Source organism: Coturnix japonica, unplaced genomic scaffold (genome assembly GCF_054131305.1).
Source record: "Coturnix japonica strain WE unplaced genomic scaffold, WE-NBRP24 Scf050, whole genome shotgun sequence".
Taxonomy (NCBI): Eukaryota; Metazoa; Chordata; class Aves; order Galliformes; family Phasianidae; genus Coturnix; species Coturnix japonica.
In genome coordinates, this window is record NW_028188953.1 from 1,495,789 (window position 1) to 1,513,400 (window position 17,612).

General features: G+C 53.3%; 2 protein-coding genes across 6 annotated transcripts in view; one reads left to right on the plus strand and one right to left on the minus strand.

Annotated features, from left to right (window-relative positions):
• Positions 1–1,578: 1,578 nt before the first annotated feature.
• Positions 1,579–13,181, minus strand: CUTA (cutA divalent cation tolerance homolog). Of its 5 annotated transcripts, XM_085532970.1 has the most exons (8): positions 12,885–13,066; positions 8,139–8,284; positions 6,081–6,140; positions 4,451–4,496; positions 3,582–3,631; positions 2,436–2,589; positions 2,101–2,122; positions 1,579–2,056 (listed from the first exon to the last, which is right to left on the minus strand). In XM_085532970.1, exons 1-6 carry the CDS (start codon positions 12,900–12,902, stop codon positions 2,454–2,456), a joined length of 456 nt encoding a protein of 151 aa, XP_085389096.1. In that variant the 5' UTR covers positions 12,903–13,066; the 3' UTR covers positions 1,579–2,056; positions 2,101–2,122; positions 2,436–2,453. The 5 variants fall into 5 exon arrangements, with proteins under 5 accessions (XP_085389096.1, XP_085389097.1, XP_085389095.1 ...); XM_085532971.1 differs by lacking the exon at positions 2,101–2,122 and having other exon boundaries at positions 1,579–2,064; positions 13,025–13,179; XM_085532969.1 differs by lacking the exon at positions 2,101–2,122 and having other exon boundaries at positions 1,579–2,064.
• A 3,998-nt stretch (positions 13,182–17,179) lies between these two features.
• The window catches only part of SYNGAP1 (synaptic Ras GTPase activating protein 1), a 104,439-nt gene continuing 104,006 nt past the window's right edge, over positions 17,180–17,612 (plus strand). The window contains exon 1 of the mRNA XM_085532662.1: positions 17,180–17,248. Within this exon, the coding sequence (XP_085388788.1) occupies positions 17,215–17,248 (34 nt within the window). The 5' untranslated portion in view covers positions 17,180–17,214. The remainder of the gene's footprint in view (positions 17,249–17,612) is intronic.

A 17,612-nucleotide genomic window follows, 5' to 3' on the forward strand; every position in this document is an offset into this window, starting at 1 on the left:
ACAGAGTGGGCGGGGCTAAGCGCGATGGGGGCGGGATTATGCAAATAGGGGTGGCTGAGAGTGGTGGGCGGGGTTATGCAAATGACGGCCCCTCCATTGACTCATTAAGCCCCCCCTTTCATTAAGGCCCCCTAATTAAGACCCCCCCCCCATTAAGCCCCTCCCCTTAATTAAGGCACCCCCCTCATTAAGCCCACCCCAATTAAACCACCCCAATTATGAACCCCCCCCATTAAGGCCCCCACTAATTAAGCCCCCCCAATTAAGACATAATTATGTATGCAAATATGCAAATGAGGCTCGTTAATGACCCATTAATAACCATTTATGTTAATTAGTCGTCGTGCCGGGTGGGGATCAATTATGTTCGCTGTGGCTACAAAGGTGGGACCCCCCCCCCCCCATAATTAAAGACCCCCCCCCTAATTAAAGACCCCCCCCTTAATTAAGGACCCCCCCCATTTAAAGACCCAACTTGGACTCCAATTGAGGACCCCCCCTATTAAAGACCCCCCCCATTTAAAGACCCCCCCTATTAAAGACCCCCCCCATTTAAAGACCCCCCCCATTAAAGACCCCCCATTAAAGACCCCCCCCCATTAAAGAGACCCCCCCATTTAAAGACCCCCCCATTAAAGACCCCCCCATTTAAAGACCCCCCCTATTTAAGACCCCCCCCATTTAATGACATAGGATCCAATGGGGGGTGGCATGTTTTAACCCCCCCCCTCCCATTTATGAAGCCCCCCACCCCCTATATCTCTACATAGACTCCAAGGAGGGGGTCCATCCTTTAACCCCCCCCCATTTATATCCTCCATTAAACCCCCCCCAATCAAACCCCAACCCCCCCCCCCCTCGAAGCCCCTCCCCCTTCCATGAAGCCCCGCCCCCATGAAGACCCTATTTGCATATGAAGTCCCTCCCACTCGGATCCTATTTGCATATGAAACCCCTCCCACTTCCTCCCAGACCCTATTTGCATATGAAGCCCCTCCCACTCGGACCATATTTGCATATGAAGCCCCCCCTTTCCTCCCAGGCCCTATTTGCATATGAAGCCCCTCCCACTTCCTCCCTGACCCTATTTGCATATGAAGACCCTCCCCCTTTCCCTCAGACCCTATTTGCATATGAAGGCCCTCCCCCTCAGACCCTATTTGCATATGAAGCCACTCCCCCTTCCTCTCAGACACCATTTGCATATGAAGCCCCTCCCCCTTCCTCTCAGACCCTATTAGCATATGAAGTCCCTCCCACTTCCAGCAAGCTCCTCCCCCTTTAACTTAGCCCTATTTGCATACGAAGCCCCTCCCCTCAGACCCTATTAGCATACGGAGCCCCTCCCACCTCCCCATAGCCCCTCCCCCTTCCTCGAAGCCCCGCCCCCTTTCAACAAGCCCTTCCCCCTCCGACTTCATTTGCATACGAAGCCCCTCCCCCTTCATGAAGCCTCGCCCCCCTCAGACCCTATTTGCATATGAAGCCCCTCCCCCTTCCCACACCGACCAATCCCGTTCCTCGAAGCCCCTCCCCATTACATTATGGAGACCCCCCCCATAATAAAAGGACACCCCCCCCATAGAAAAGCTCGTTTTATTCCACGTCCCATTGGTTTTAATGGGTTTTTTTTTTAAGGGGGGGGGCACAAGGATCCGAGTGAGCCCCCCCATTACAACATGGCAGACCCCCCCCCCCACCCCAAAATGAAGGAGCCGCCCCCATAATAAGGGTGACCCCCCCCATAATAAATGGGCACCACATGGGGGAGGGGGGGGGGTAGTTGGGGGGGGGTCTCTATAGGGGGGGGTCTCTATGGGGGCTGGTTATGGGGGGGGTCTCTATGGGGTGTTATATTGGGGGGGTCTCTATGGGGGGGTCCCTATGGGGTGGTTATGGGGGGGGTCTCTATGGGATGTTATATGGGGGGGGTCTTAGGGGTCTCTATGGGGGGGTCTCTATGGGGTGTTATATGGGGGGGTCTCTATGGGGGGGTCTCTATGGGGTGGTTATGGGGGGGTCTCTATGGGGTGGTTATGGGGGGGGTCTCTATGGGGTGGTTATGGGGTCTCTATGGGGTGTTATATGGGGGGGGTCTAAGTGGTCTCTATGGGGTGGTTATGGGGGGGGTCTCTATGGGGGGGTTTATTGGGGGGGGGTCTCTATGGGGTGGTTATGGGGGGGTCTCTATGGGGGGGTTATAGGGGGGTCTCTATGGGGTGTTTTATGGGGGGGGTCTCGGGGGTCTCTATGGGGGGGTCACTATGGAGTGGTTTATGGGGGGGGGTCTCTATGGGGGGGTCTCTATGGGGTAGTTATGGGGTCTCTATGGGGTGGTTATTGGGGGGTCTCTATGGGGGGGGTCTCTATGGGGTGGTTATAGGGGGGTCTCTATGGGGTGGTTATGGGGGGGGTCTCTATGGGGTTGTTATGGGGGGGTCTCTATGGGGTGGTTATTGGGGGGGGGTCTGTGTGGTTATGGGGTCCCCGTGCCCCCCCACGCTGTGTTGAACCCATTGTAGGTAGGCGGCGTTGCCCTGAGACACTTGTAGGGCCACGACCTCGGGAACCTCGTAGGGGTGGGTGGACCTATAGGGGATATGGGGTTATAGGGGGTATATGGGGTATATGGGGTATATGGGGTATATGGGGTTATATGGGATTATATGGGGTATATGGGGTATATGGGGGTATATGGGGGTATATGGGGTTATATGGGGGTATATGGGGTTATATGGGGTATATGGGGGGATATGGGGTTATATGGGGTATATGGGGTATATGGGGTATATGGGGGTATATGGGGTTATATGGGGGTATATGGGGTTATATGGGGTATATGGGGTATATAGGGGGATATATGGGGTTATAGGGGGTATATGGGGTGGGTGGACCTATAGGGGGATATGGGGGGATATGGGGTTATAGGGGGTATATGGGGGTATATGGGGTATATGGGGTATATGGGGTTATATGGGGTATATGGGGTTATATGGGTTATATGGGGGTATATAGGGGGATATGGGGTTATATGGGGTATATGGGGTATATGGGGTTATATGGGGTTATATGGGGTGGGTGGACCTATGGGGGGGATATGGGTTTATATGGGGGTATATGGGGTATATGAGGTTATATGGGGGGTATATGGGGGTATATGGGGTTATATGGGGTGTATGGGGTATATGGGGTTATATGGGGTGGGTGGACCTATAGGGGGATATGGGGGGATATGGGGTTATATTGGGGTATATGGGGGTATATGGGGTTATATGGGGTTATATTGGGGTATATGGGATTATATGAGGTTATATGGGTGTATGGGGTTATATGGGGTTATATGGGGTGGGTGGACCTATGGGGGGGATATGGGGTTATATGGGGTTATATGGGGGTATATGGGGTATATGGGGTTATATGGGGTATATGGGGTTATATGGGGGTATATGGGGTTATATGGGGGTACATGGGGTATATGGGGTTATATGGGGGGGTTATATAGGGTGATGGGGGGGTTATATGGGGTCATATAGGGTGGGGGGGGGGGTTTATATGGCCCTCCCCCCATTGGTGCTACTCACCGTACGAAGTCAGTCAGTGCTGGTACACGGGATGTGAGGGTCTTGATCATCTGGGGGGGATATAGGGGGATATGGGGGGATATAGGGGGATATAGGGGGATATAGGGGGGATATAGGGGGATATAGGGGGATATAGGGGGATATAGGGGGGATATGGGGGGGATATGGGGGGATATAGGGGGATATGGGGGGATATAGGGGGATATGGGGGGATATGGGGGATATAGGGGGGATATGGGGGATATAGGGGGATATGGGGGGATATAGGGGGGATATGGGGGGATATGGGGGGATATAGGGGGATATGGGGGGATATGGGCGATATAGGGGGGATATGGGGGGATATAGGGGGATATGGGGGGATATGGGGGGATATAGGGGGATATAGGGGGGATATGGGGGGATATGGGGGGATATGGGGGGATATGGGGGGATATGGGGGGATATAGGGGGATATAGGGGGATATGGGGGGATATGGGGGGATATAGGGGATATAGGGGGATATAGGGGGGATATAGGGGGGATATGGGGGGATATAGGGGGATATGGGGGGGATATAGGGGGATATGGGGGATATGGGGGGATATGGGGGGATATAGGGGGGATATGGGGGGATATGGGGGGATATGGGGGGATATAGGGGGATATAGGGTGATATAGGGGGATATAGGGGGATATGGAGGGATATGGGGGGATATAGGGGGATATGGGGGGATATGGGGGATATGGGGGGATATAGGGGGATATAGGGGGGATATAGGGGGGTATGGGGTGGATATAGGGGGGATATGGGGGTTTATGGGGGATGTGGGGGCACTTATGGGGCTGGGGGTCACTTATGGGGTGATGGTTATGGGGCTGGTCTCACCAGCAGCACTTCAGTGTCCTCTTCCAGTTTCCCCTTCCATTCATAGCTAATGGGGGGGATATAGGGTCAGCGAACAGCGACCCCATAGGGACCCCATAGGGACCCATAAGGAACCCCATAGGGACCCTAAAGGAACCCCATAGGGACCCCTTAGAGACCCCATAGGGACCCTAAAGGAACCCCATAGGGACCCCATAGGGACCCTAAAGGAACCCCATAGGGACCCCATAGGGACCCTAAAGGAACCCCATAGGGATCCCAAAGTGACCCTATAAGGGACCCCATAGGGACCCCTTAGAGACCCCATAGGGACCCTAAAGGAACCCCATAGGGACCCCATAGGGACCCCAAATGGACCCCAATGTGACCCCAGAAGGACCCCATAGGGAACCTATAGGGACACTAAAGGGATCCCAAAGTGATCCCAAAGTGATCCCATAGGGACCCTATAGGGACCCTGAAGTGACCCTATAGGGACCCCAGTGGGACCCCAGAGTGGCCCTATAGGGACCCCAATGGGACCCCTAAGTGACCCCAAAGGGACTCCAGTGTGACCCTATATGATCCCAAACGACCCCCAGACCCCACAGTGATCCTATGTGACCCCAAACGACCCCATAGTGCCCCATATGACCCCAAATGACCCCATAGTGCCCCTATATGACCCCAAACGACCCCATAGTGCTCCATATGACCCCAAATGACCCCATAGTGGCCCTATATGACCCCAAACGATCCTACAGTACCCCTATATAACCCTATATGACCCCATAGTGCCTCTATATGACCCCATAGTGGCCCTACAGAACCCTATATGACCCCATAGTGACCCTATATGACCCCCCCATGCCCCCATAGTGCCCCTCTATGCCCCTATATGACCCCATAGTGCCCCTATATGACCCCATAGTGCTCCTATACGATCCCATAGTTCCCCTATATGCCCCTATATGACCCCATAGTGCCCCTATATGCTCCTATATGACCCCATAGTGCCCCTATATGCTCCTATATGACCCCATAGTGCCCCTATATGCCCCTATATGACCCCATAGTGGCCCTGTATGACCCCACAGTGGCACTATAGAGCCCTGTATGACCCCATAGTGCCCCTATATGCCCCTATGTGACCCCATAGTGCTCCTATATGACCCCATAGTGCCCCTATATGACCCTATATGACCCCGTAGTGCCCCTATATGACCCCAAGCGACCCCATAGTGCCCCTATATGCCCCTATATGACCCCATAGTGCCCCTATATGCCCCTATATGCCCCTCTATGACCCCATAGTGCCCCTATATGCTCCTATATGACCCCATAGTGGCCCTATATGGCCCCATAGTGGCACTATAGAACCCTATATGACCCCATAGTGCTCCTATATGCCCCCATAGTGCCCCTATATGACCCCATAGTGCCCCTATATGCCCCCATATACCCCCATAGTGCCCCCATATACCCCTATATGACCCCATATTGCCCCTATATGCCCCCATATGACCCCATAGTGCCCCTATATGTCCCTATATGACCCCATATGCCCCCATAGTGCCCCTATATGACCCCACATGCCCCCATAGTGCCCCTATATGACCCCATAGCACCCCTATATGACCCCATAACTCACATGGATGTGACCTTGGGGACGATGTTGACACAGGCCGCCAGCTTCTGCTCCACCATGGCTCTATGGGGCACAACGGGGTCAGCTATGGGGCCTGCCCCACACAATGGCCCCCCATGGCCCCATTGACCCCATTGTGTCCCCGTTGACCCCATTGTGACTCCATTGTGTCCCTATTGACCCCATGGCATCCCCATTGACCCCATTGTGTCCCCATTGACCCCATTGTGTCCCCATTGACCCCACTGTGCCCCCATTGACCCTACTGTGTTCCCATTGACCCCACTGTGCCCCCATTGACCCCACTGAGTCCCCATTGACCCCATTGTGTCCCCATAGTGTCTTCATCCATCCCCATTGGCCCCCATTGGCCCCATTGTTTCCAACCCCATTGACCCCATTGTGTCCCCATTGACCCCATTGCCCCCCATTGACCCCATTATGTCCCCATTGACCCCATTGCCCCCCATTGACCCCATTGTGCCCCATTGACCCCATTGTGTCCCCATTGACCCCATTGCCCCCCATTGACCCCATTATGTCCCCATTGACCCCATTGCCCCCCATTGACCCCATTGTGCCCCATTGACCCCATTGTGTCCCCATTGACCCCATTTCCCCCATTGACCCCATTGTGTCCCCATTGCCCCCCATTGCCCCCCCATTACCCCATTGCCCCCCATTGACCCCATTGCTCCTCATTGTCCCCATTGACCCCATTGACCCCATTGCCCCCAATTGTCCCCATTGACCCCATTGACCCCACTGAGTCCCCATTGACCCCATTGTGTCCCTATTGACCCCATTGACCCAATTGTGTCCCCATTGACCCCGTTATATCCCCACTGGGTCCCCATTGACCCCATAGTGTCCCCATCCATCCCCATTGCCCCCCATTGTCTCCAACCCCATTGACCCCTATTGTGTCTCCACTGCCCCCATTGACCCCACTGACCCCATTGCTCCCCATTGACCCCATTGCCCTCCCATTGACCCCATTGTCTCCAACCCCATTGACCCCATTATCCCCCCATTGCCCCCCATTGACCCCATTGCCCCCATTGCCCCCCCATTGCCCCCATTGACCCCCATGGCCCCCAGTTGAACCCTATTGACCCCATTGCCCCCCACTATGTCCCCATTGACCCCATTATGTCCCCATTGACCCCACTGCCCCCCATGTCCCCCCATTGTGTCCCTATTGACCCCACTGTATCCCCATTGACCCCACTGCCCCCCATTGTCTCCACGGTGTCCCCATCCATCCCCATTGCCCCTATTGGGTCCCCATTGACCCCATTGAGTCCCCATTGACCCCATTGTGTCCCTATTGCCCCCATTGACCCCCATTGCCCCCATTGTGTCCCCATTGACCCCATTGTGTCCCCATTGACCCCATTGTGTCTTCATTGACCCCACTGTGTCCCCATTGCCCCCCATTGACCCCACTGACCCCAATGTGTCCCCACTGCCCCCATTGACCCCACTGTGTCCCCATTGACCCCATTGTGTCCCCATTGACCCCACTGTGTCCCTATTGACCCCATTCTGGCCCCATTGACCCCATTGAGTGCCCATAGATCCCACAGACCCCACTGTGTTCCTATTGACCCCACTGCCCCCCATTGACCCCCATTGACCCCATTGTGTCCCCATTGACCCCATTGTGTCCCCATTGCCCCCATTGCCCCCCACTAACCCCACTGTGTCCCCATTGACTCCCATTGACCCCATTGACCCCACTGCGTTTCCATAGTGTCTTCATCCATCCCCATTGCCTCCCATTGACCCCATTGACCCCACTGAGTCCCCATTGACCCCACTGTGTCCCCATAGACCCCATTGACCCCATTGTGTCCCCATTGACCCCATTATGTCCCCATTGCCCCCATTGTGTCCCCATTGCCCCCACTGCCCCCCACTAACCCCACTGTGTCCCCATTGACCCCATTGCCCCCCATTGTCTCCACGGTGTCCCCATCCATCCCCATTGCCCCCATTGCCCCCCATTATCCCCCCATTGCCCCCATAGCCCCCCACGTCCCCCCCCCCCATGCCCACCGTGCCATCCTCTTGGCCACGTCCTCGTTAGGACACGTAACGAACGCAGCCGAGACGTTTCCGTGTTGGTACGAAGCTCCTTCGGGAGCCGCCATCGCCGTCAGACGGCGACACGGGGAGCGGAGCAACAGCAGCACAGCCAGCGCCTGGAGTCACACACAGCACATATCACGATAGGAACATATATATATCGCGATAGGAACACATATATTGCGATAGGAACAACACTTATCGCGATAGGAACACATATATATCGTGATAGGAACACATATATCGTGATAGGAACACATATATCATGATAGGAACACATATATCATGATAGGAACACATATATCGCGATAGGAACACATATATAACGTGATAGGAACACATATATCATGATAGGAACACATATATCGCGATAGGAACACATATAACGCGATAGGAACACATTTATCGTGATAGGAACAGCCCATATCGCGATAGGAACAGCACGTATCGCGATAGGAACACATATATATCGTGATAGGAACAAACATATTGTGATAGGAACACATATATCGCGATAGGAACACATATATATCGTGATAGGAACAAACATATTGTGATAGGAACACATATATCATGATAGGAACACATATATATCGTGATAGGAACACACATATCGCGATAGGAACACATATATCGCGATAGGAACACATATATTGCGATAGGAACACATATATATCGCGATAGGAACACATATATCGCGATAGGAATACATATATTGCGATAGGAACACACATATTGCGATAGGAACACATATATCGCGATAGGAACACATATATCGCGATAGGAACACATATATATCGTGATAGGAACACACATATCGCGATAGGAACACACATATCATGATAGGAACACATATATCATGATAGGAGCACATATATCGCGATAGGAACAGCCCATATCGCGATAGGAACACATATATCGCGATAGGAACATATATATCGCGATAGGAACACATATATCGCGATAGGAACACATATATATCGTGATAGGAACACATATATCGCGATAGGAACACATATATCATGATAGGAACACATATATATCGTGATAGGAACACATATATCGTGATAGGAACACATATATCGCGATAGGAACACATATATACCGTGATAGGAACACATATATATCGTGATAGGAACACATATATCGCGATAGGAATACATATATTGCGATAGGAACAGCACGTATTGCGATAGGAACACATATATTGCGATAGGAACACATATATCGCGATAGGAACACATATATATTGTGATAGGAACTGCCCATATCGCGATAGGAACACACATATCACGATAGGAACAGCCCATATCGCGATAGGAACACATATATCGCGATAGGAACAGATATATCGCGATAGGAACAGCCCATATCGCGATAGGAACAGCACATATCGTGATAGGAACACATATATCGCGATAAGAACAGCACATATCGCGATAGGAACACATATATATCGTGATAGGAGCACATATATCGCGATAGGAACAAGCATATCGCGATAGGAACACATATATCGCGATAGGAACAGCCCATATCGCGATAGGAACACATATATCGTGATAGGAACAGATATATCGCGATAGGAACAGCCCATATCGCGATAGGAACAGCCCATATATTGATAGGAACACATATATCGCGATAGGAACAAACATATCGCGATAGGAACTGCCCATATCGCGATAGGAACAGCCCGTATCACGATAGGAACATATATCGCGATAGAAACAGCCCATATCGCGATAGGAACATACATATCATGATAGGAACAGCACATATTGCGATAGGAACACATATATCATGATAGGAACACATATATATCGTGATAGGAACACATATATCGTGCTAGGAACACATATATCGCGATAGGAACACATATATCGTGATAGGAACACATATATTGCGATAGGAACACATATATCATGATAGGAACACATATATCGCGATAGGAACACATATATATCGTGATAGGAACACATATATCACGATAGGAATACATATATTGCGATAGGAACAGCACGTATCGCAATAGGAACAGCCCATATCGTGATAGGAACAGCACGTATCGCGATAGGAACAGCACGTATCGCGATAGGAACAAACATATCGCGATAGGAATAAACATATCGCGATAGGAACACATATATCGCGATAGGAACACATATATCGCGATAGGAACACATATATCGTGATAGGAACACATATATCATGATAGGAACACATATATATCGTGATAGGAACAAACATATTGTGATAGGAACACATATATCATGATAGGAACACATATATATCGTGATAGGAACACATATATCGCGATAGGAACACATATATATCGTGATAGGAACACATATATATCGTGATAGGAACATATATATTGCGATAGGAACACATATATATTGTGATAGGAACACACATATCGCGATAGGAACACATATATTGTGATAGGAACACACATATCGCGATAGGAACACATATATATCGTGATAGGAACAGCACGTATCGCGATAGGAACAGCCCGTATCGCGATAGGAACACATATATCGCAATAGGAACACATATATCGTGATAGGAACACATATATCGCGATAGGAACACATATATCGTGATAGGAACACATATATCGCGATAGGAACACATATATCGCGATAGGAACAGCACGTATCGTGATAGGAACACATATATCGCGATAGGAACAAACATATCGCGATAGGAACAGACCACATCACGATAGGAACAGCCCATATATCATGATAGGAACACATATATCATGATAGGAACACATATATCATGATAGGAACACATATATCATGATAGGAACACATATATCGCGATAGGAACACATATATATCGCGATAGGAACACACATATTGCGATAGGAACACATATATATCGCAATAGGAACAGCACGTATCGCGATAGGAACACATATATATCGTGATAGGAACACATATATCGCGATAGGAACACATACATCGCGATAGGAACATATATATCGTGATAGGAACACATATATCATGATAGGAACACATACATCGCGATAGGAACACATATATTGTGATAGGAACACATATATCATGATAGGAACACATATATTTTGATAGGAACAGCCCATATCGCGATAGGAACATGGCCCATATTGCTACAGACACCTCATATTGCGATAGGAACAGTCCATATCGCCATAGGAACACACATATTGTGATAGGAACACACGTATCACGATAGGAACACACGTATCGCGATAGGAACATGGCACATATCGCGACAGATACCTCATACCGCAATAGGAACACATATATCGCGATAGGAACACATATATCACGATAGGAACACATATATCACGATAGAAACAGCCCATATCATGACAGACACCACATATCGCAATAGGAACATTGCACATATCGCGATAGGAACGTGGCCCATATCGCGACAGACACCTCATATTGCAGTAGGAACACATATATCGTGATAGGAACACACATCGCGATAGGAACAGCCCATATTGCAACAGACACCTCATATCGCAATAGGAACATGGCACATATCACAACAGGAACATACATATCACGATAGGAACACATATATCGTGATAGGAACACGGCACATATCGTGATAGCTGCTGTATGTCACGATAGCTGCTGTCACGATAGCTGCTGTATGTCGCGATAGCTTATGTATGTCATGATAGTTGCTATACATTGTGATAGCTCCTGTATGTCGTGATAGGGCCCATATCACGATAAAGGCCATATAGGGCCATATATACCATGCTCTATGACATCTACCATGTCACGACAGGGCCCATATCGCGATATAGGCCATATAGGGCCATATATACCATGCTCTATGACATCTACCATGTCACGACAGGGCCCATATCGCGATATAGGCCATATAGGGTGATATATACCATGCTCTATGACATCTACCATGTCGTGATAGGGCCCATATCGCGATATAGGCCATATAGGGCCATATATGCCCCACTGTGTCATATCTACCATGTCGCGATAGGGCACCATATCGCGATATAGGCCATATAGGATTATATGTACTACACTACGTGACATCTACCATGTCATGACAGGGCCCATATCGCGATATAGGCCATATAGGGCCATATATATACACTCTGTGACATCCGCCATGTCACGATAGGCACCATATCGTGATATAGGCCATATAGGGCCATATATGCCCCACTGTGTGATATCTGCCATGTCACGACAGGGCCCATATCGCGATATAGACCATATAGGGCCATATATGCCCCACTGTGTCATATCTACCATGTCGCAATAGGGCCCATATCGCGATATAGGCCATATAGGATTATATGTATTACACTATGTGACATCCGCCATGTCACGATAGGCACCATATCGCGATATAGGCCATATAGGGCCATATATGTCCCACTGTGTGACATCTGCCATGTCACAATAGGGCCCATATAACGATATAGGCCATATAGGGCCATATATGCCCCACTATGTGACATCTACCATGTCGCAATAGGGCCCATATCGCGATATAGGCCATATAGGGCCATATATGCCCTGCTCTATGACAGCCGCCATGTTGGACCCTCCATATCGCGATATCCCTCCCCCCCCCGGGCTCTTCCCCCTCCCCCCAGCTCCGTTCCCGCCCCGTTATCGCGATACTCCGCCCCGTTCTCGCGATATTTCGCCCCGTTATCGCGACACTCACGCCCAGCGCCGCTCTCATCCCTCGCTCAGCCCCCAACCGGAAGTAGGCCGCCCACGTGTCACTCAAACCGGAAGTTCCTTTTCCCGCCACCCCCTCCTCTCCTTTTCCCGCCACCCCGTTTCCCGCCCGCGCGCTCGTGCCTCGCTTTCACGCCCACGTGACCCGCCCGGCGCCGCCTCGTGACGTCATCGCGCCGCGCTCACGTGGTCACGTGGGCGGTCGGCGTCACGTGGAGGGGGGAGGCGCGGGCGCGTGACGCGGGCCGTGCGCACAGCCGCCCCCTTCGGTATCAGCCAATCAGAGCGAGGGGGCGGGGCCTGAGGGAAAAGGGGCGGGGCTTGGGTGAAGGGGGCGGGGCTTGCGCTGATCCAATGCGCATGCGCGGGGCCAATGGGGGGAATGGGGGCTATGGGGTTAATAGGGGCGATGGGGGCTATGGGGGAATGGAGTACTTATGGGGTCTGTGGGGTTTCTATGGGGTCTTTGGGGTTTCTATGGGGTCTTTGGGGTGTCTATGAGGTGTCTATGGGATCTATGGGTTACCTATGGGGTCTATTGGGTGTCTATGGGGTCTATTGGGTGTCTATGGGATCTATGGTGTGTCTATGGGGTCTATGGGGTGTCTATGGCATCTATGGGGTGTCTATGGGGTCTATGGGGTGTCTATGGGGTGTCTATGGGGTCTATGGGGTGTCTATGGGGTTTCTATGGGGTGTCTATGGGGTCTATGGGGTGTCTATGGGATCTATAGTGTGTCTATGGGGTCTATGGGGTGTCTATGGCATCTATGGGGTGTCTATGGGGTCTATGGTGTGTCTATGGGGTGTCTATGGGATCTATGGGGTGTCTATGGGGTTTCTATGGGGTGTCTATGGGATCTATGGGGTGTCTATGGGATCTATGGTGTGTCTATGGGGTGTCTATGGGGTCTATGGGGAATCTATGGGATCTATGGGGTATCTATGGGGTGTCTATGGGGTGTCTATGGTGTCTATGGAGTGTCTATGGGGTGTCTATGGGATCTATGGGGAGTCTATGGGATCTATGGTGTGTCTATGGGGTGTCTATGGGATCTATGGGGTGTCTATGGGATTTATGGGGTGTCTATGGGGTGTCTATGGGGTCTATGGGGAATCTATGGGATCTATGGGGTGTCTATGGGGTGTCAATGGGATCTATGGGTTACCTATGGGGTCTATGGGGTGTCTATGGGATCTATAGGGTGTCTATGGGGTGTCTATGGGAGCTATGGGGTGTCTATGGGGTGTCTATGGGATCTATGGGGTGTCTATGGGATCTATGGGGTGTCTATGGGGTGTCTATGGGATCTATGGGGTGTCTATGGGATCTATGGGGTCCATGAGGTCATTGGGAGCAATGGGGGCTATGGGGGTAATGGAGACAATAGGGACAATGGAGGCAATGGGGGCTAAAGGGGCAATAGGGTTAATAGGGGCAATGGGAGCTATGGGGGCAATGGGGTTAATAGGGGCAATGGGGGATAATGGGGTCAATGGGGGCTATGGGGGGTAATGGGGGCAATGTATAAGGGTAAACTGGTCACACTGGGACAGGACCCTGGTCACACTGGTCTTACTGGTGGCATTATTGAGCCCCCCCATCTCCCCCTTTAAGCCCCTCCCCATTCCCCCCCATTAAACCCACCCATCCCCCCCCCTTTAAGCTCCTCCCCTCTTCCCTTTCCCCCCTCCCACCCTTTAAGCCCCGCCCCCTCCCCCCATTTCTACGCCCCCCCCCCCATTAAACCCCCCCTTCCCCCCCTTTAAGCCCCTCCCCCCCATTTCTACTCCCCCCCATCCCCCCACCATATCCCCCCCTTTAAACCCCCCCACCCCCCTTTAAGCCCCTCCCCATTCCCCCCCATTAAACCCCCCCATCCTCCCCCATTTAAGCCCCTCCCCCCCCCATTTCTACGCCCCCCCTCCCCATATCCCCCCCCTTTAAACCCCCCCACTCCCCCCCTTTAAGCCCCTCCCCCCCTCCCCTCTCCCCCCTCCCACCCTTTAAGCCCCCCCTCCCATTTCTACGCCCCCCCTCCCCATATCCCCCCCATTAAACCCCCCCACCCCCCCTTTAAGCCCCTCCCCCCCAATTTCTAAGCCCCTCCCCCCCACCCCCCCACCATTAAACCCCCCCTCCCCATATTCCTCCCATTAAGCCCCCCCATTCTCCCCCTTTAAGCCCCTTCCCCCCATTCCCCCCCCATTAAACCCCCCCACCCCACCCCCATTTAAGCCCCTCCCCCCCATTTCTACGGCCCCTCCCCATTCCCCCCCATTAACCCCCCCATCCCCCCCCATATAAGCCCCTCCCCCCCATATCTACGCCCCCCATTAAACCCCCCATCCCCCCCCTTTAAGCCCCTCCCCCCCATTCCCCCCCTCATTAACCCCCCCTCCCTTCTTTAAGCCCCTCCCCCCCCAATTTCCCCCCCCTCCCCCCCATATCTACATCCCCCCATCCCCCCCTTTAAGCCCCTCCCCCCCCATTCTCCCCCCATTAAACCCCCCCCATTAAACCCCCCTTTAAGCCCTTCCCCCCCCAATTCCCCCCCCTCCCCCCCATCCTCCCCCCCCTTAAGCCCCTCCCCCCCATTTCTACGGCCCCTCCCCATTCCCCCCCCATTAAACCCCACTTTAAGCCCCTCCCCCCCCCATATCTACTCCCCCCCATCCCACCCCATTAAACCCCCCCACCCCCTTTAAGCCCCTCCCCCCCAATTTCTAAGCCCCTCCCCCCCACCCCCCCACCATTAAACCCCCCCTCCCATATTCCTCCCATTAAGCCCCCCCATTAAACCCCTTTAAGCCCCTCCCCCCCACCCCCCTTTAAGCCCCTCCCCCCCATTTCTACGGCCCCTCCCCATTCCCCCCCCCATTAAACCCCACTTTAAGCCCCTCCCCCCCCATATCTACTCCCCCCCCATCCCACCCCATTAAACCCCCCCACCCCCCCTTTAAGCCCCTCCCCCCCATTTCTACGCCCCCCTCCCCATATCCCCCCCATTAACCCCCCCCACCCCCCTTTAAGCCCCTCCCCCCAATTTCTAAGCCCCTCCCCCCCACCCCCCCACCATTAACCTCCCCCCTCCCCATATTCCCCCCATTAAGCCCCCCCATTAAACCCCTTTAAGTCCTCCCCCCCACCCCCATTTAAGCCCCTCCCCTCCATTTCTACGGCCCCTCCCCATTCCCCCCCCATTAAAACCCCCCTTAAGCCCCTCCCCCCCCATTCCCCCCCCATTAACCCCCCCAATCCCCCCCCCCTTTAAGCCCCTCCCCCCCATTTCTACGGCCCCTCCCCATTCCCCCCCCATTAAACCCCACTTTAAGCCCCTCCCCCCCCATATCTACTCCCCCTATCCCCCCCCATTAACTCCCCCCACCCCCTTTAAGCCCATCCCCCCCAATTTCTAAGCCCCTCCCCCTCACCCCCCCACCATTAAACCCCCCCTCCCCATATTCCTCCCATTAAGCCCCCCCATTCTCCCCCTTTAAGCCCCTTCCCCCCATTCCCCCCCCATTAAACCCCCCCAACCCCTCCCATTTAAGCCCCTCCCCCCCATTTCTACGGCCCCTCCCCATTCCCCCCCCGATTAAAACCCCCCTTTAGCCCCTCCCCCCCATTATCCCCCCATTAACCCCCCAAATTCCCCCCCTTTAATCCCCTCCCCCCCCATTTCTACGCCCCCTCCCCATATCCCCCCCCATTAAACCCCTTTAAGCCCCTCCCCCCCCATTTCAACGCCCCCCCCTCCCCCCCATCCTCCCCCCCCCTTTAAGCCCCTCCCCCCCCATATCTACACCCCCCTCCCCCCCCCATTCTCCCCTCCCCTTTAAGCCCCTCCCCCCCATTTCTCCCCCCCCATCCCCCCCCATCCCCCCCCCTTTAAGCCCCTCCCCCCCCATATCTACACCCCCCTCCCCCCCCATCCTCCCACCCCCTTTAAGCCCCTCCCCCCCATATCTACACCCCCCCCATTAAGCCCCCCCATTAAACCCCTTTAAGCCCCTCCCCCCCCATTTCAACGCCCCCCCCCATCCTCCCCCCCCTTTAAGCCCCTCCCCCCCATATCTACACCCCCCCCATCCCCCCCCTCTAAGCCCCTCCCCCCCCATTTCAACGCCCCCCCATTCTCCCCCCCCCTTTAAGCCCCTCCCCCCCCATATCTACGCCCCCCCCCATCCTCCCCCCCCCCTTTAAGCCCCTCCCCCCCCCCATATCTACGCCCCCCCTCCCATTCCCATCCCCTCCCCCTCCCCCCCCCTCCCTCCGCTCCCGGCGGCGGAGGCAGCGCGACCCACCAGCCATGTCCTATGTCCCCTTCCGAGGTGGATACCGGGGTATTATGGGGTTATTATGGGGTCTATGGGGTTATTATGGGGTCTTATGGGGTTATTATGGGGTCTATGGGGTCTAATGGGGTGTAATGGGGTTTAATGGGGTCTAATGGGATGGACTGGGTTATACTGGGAGGGGAGGATGGAATGGGGGGGGGGGGGGGATGGAATGGGAGGAGGTGGGGATGGAGATAAGGGGGATGGGGACCAGTATGGGGGGGGCTGAGATCCCATATAGACCAGTATGGGGGGCTGAGATCCCATATAGACCAGTATGGGGGATGCTGGGTCCCAGTATAGGGCTGCCGGGTCCCAGTATGACCAGTATGGGGGATGCTGGATCCCAGTATGGGGGCGGTGGGTCCCA

Coding starts and splice junctions, on each gene's coding strand:
- CUTA (XM_085532969.1), bottom strand. Junction 4,497..6,080: donor GTCCCCAAGGTCACATCCAT/GTGAGTTATGGG, acceptor CCCCCCCATTAG/CTATGAATGGAAGGGGAAAC. Junction 2,590..3,581: donor GCACTGACTGACTTCGTACG/GTGAGTAGCACC, acceptor TATCCCCTATAG/GTCCACCCACCCCTACGAGG.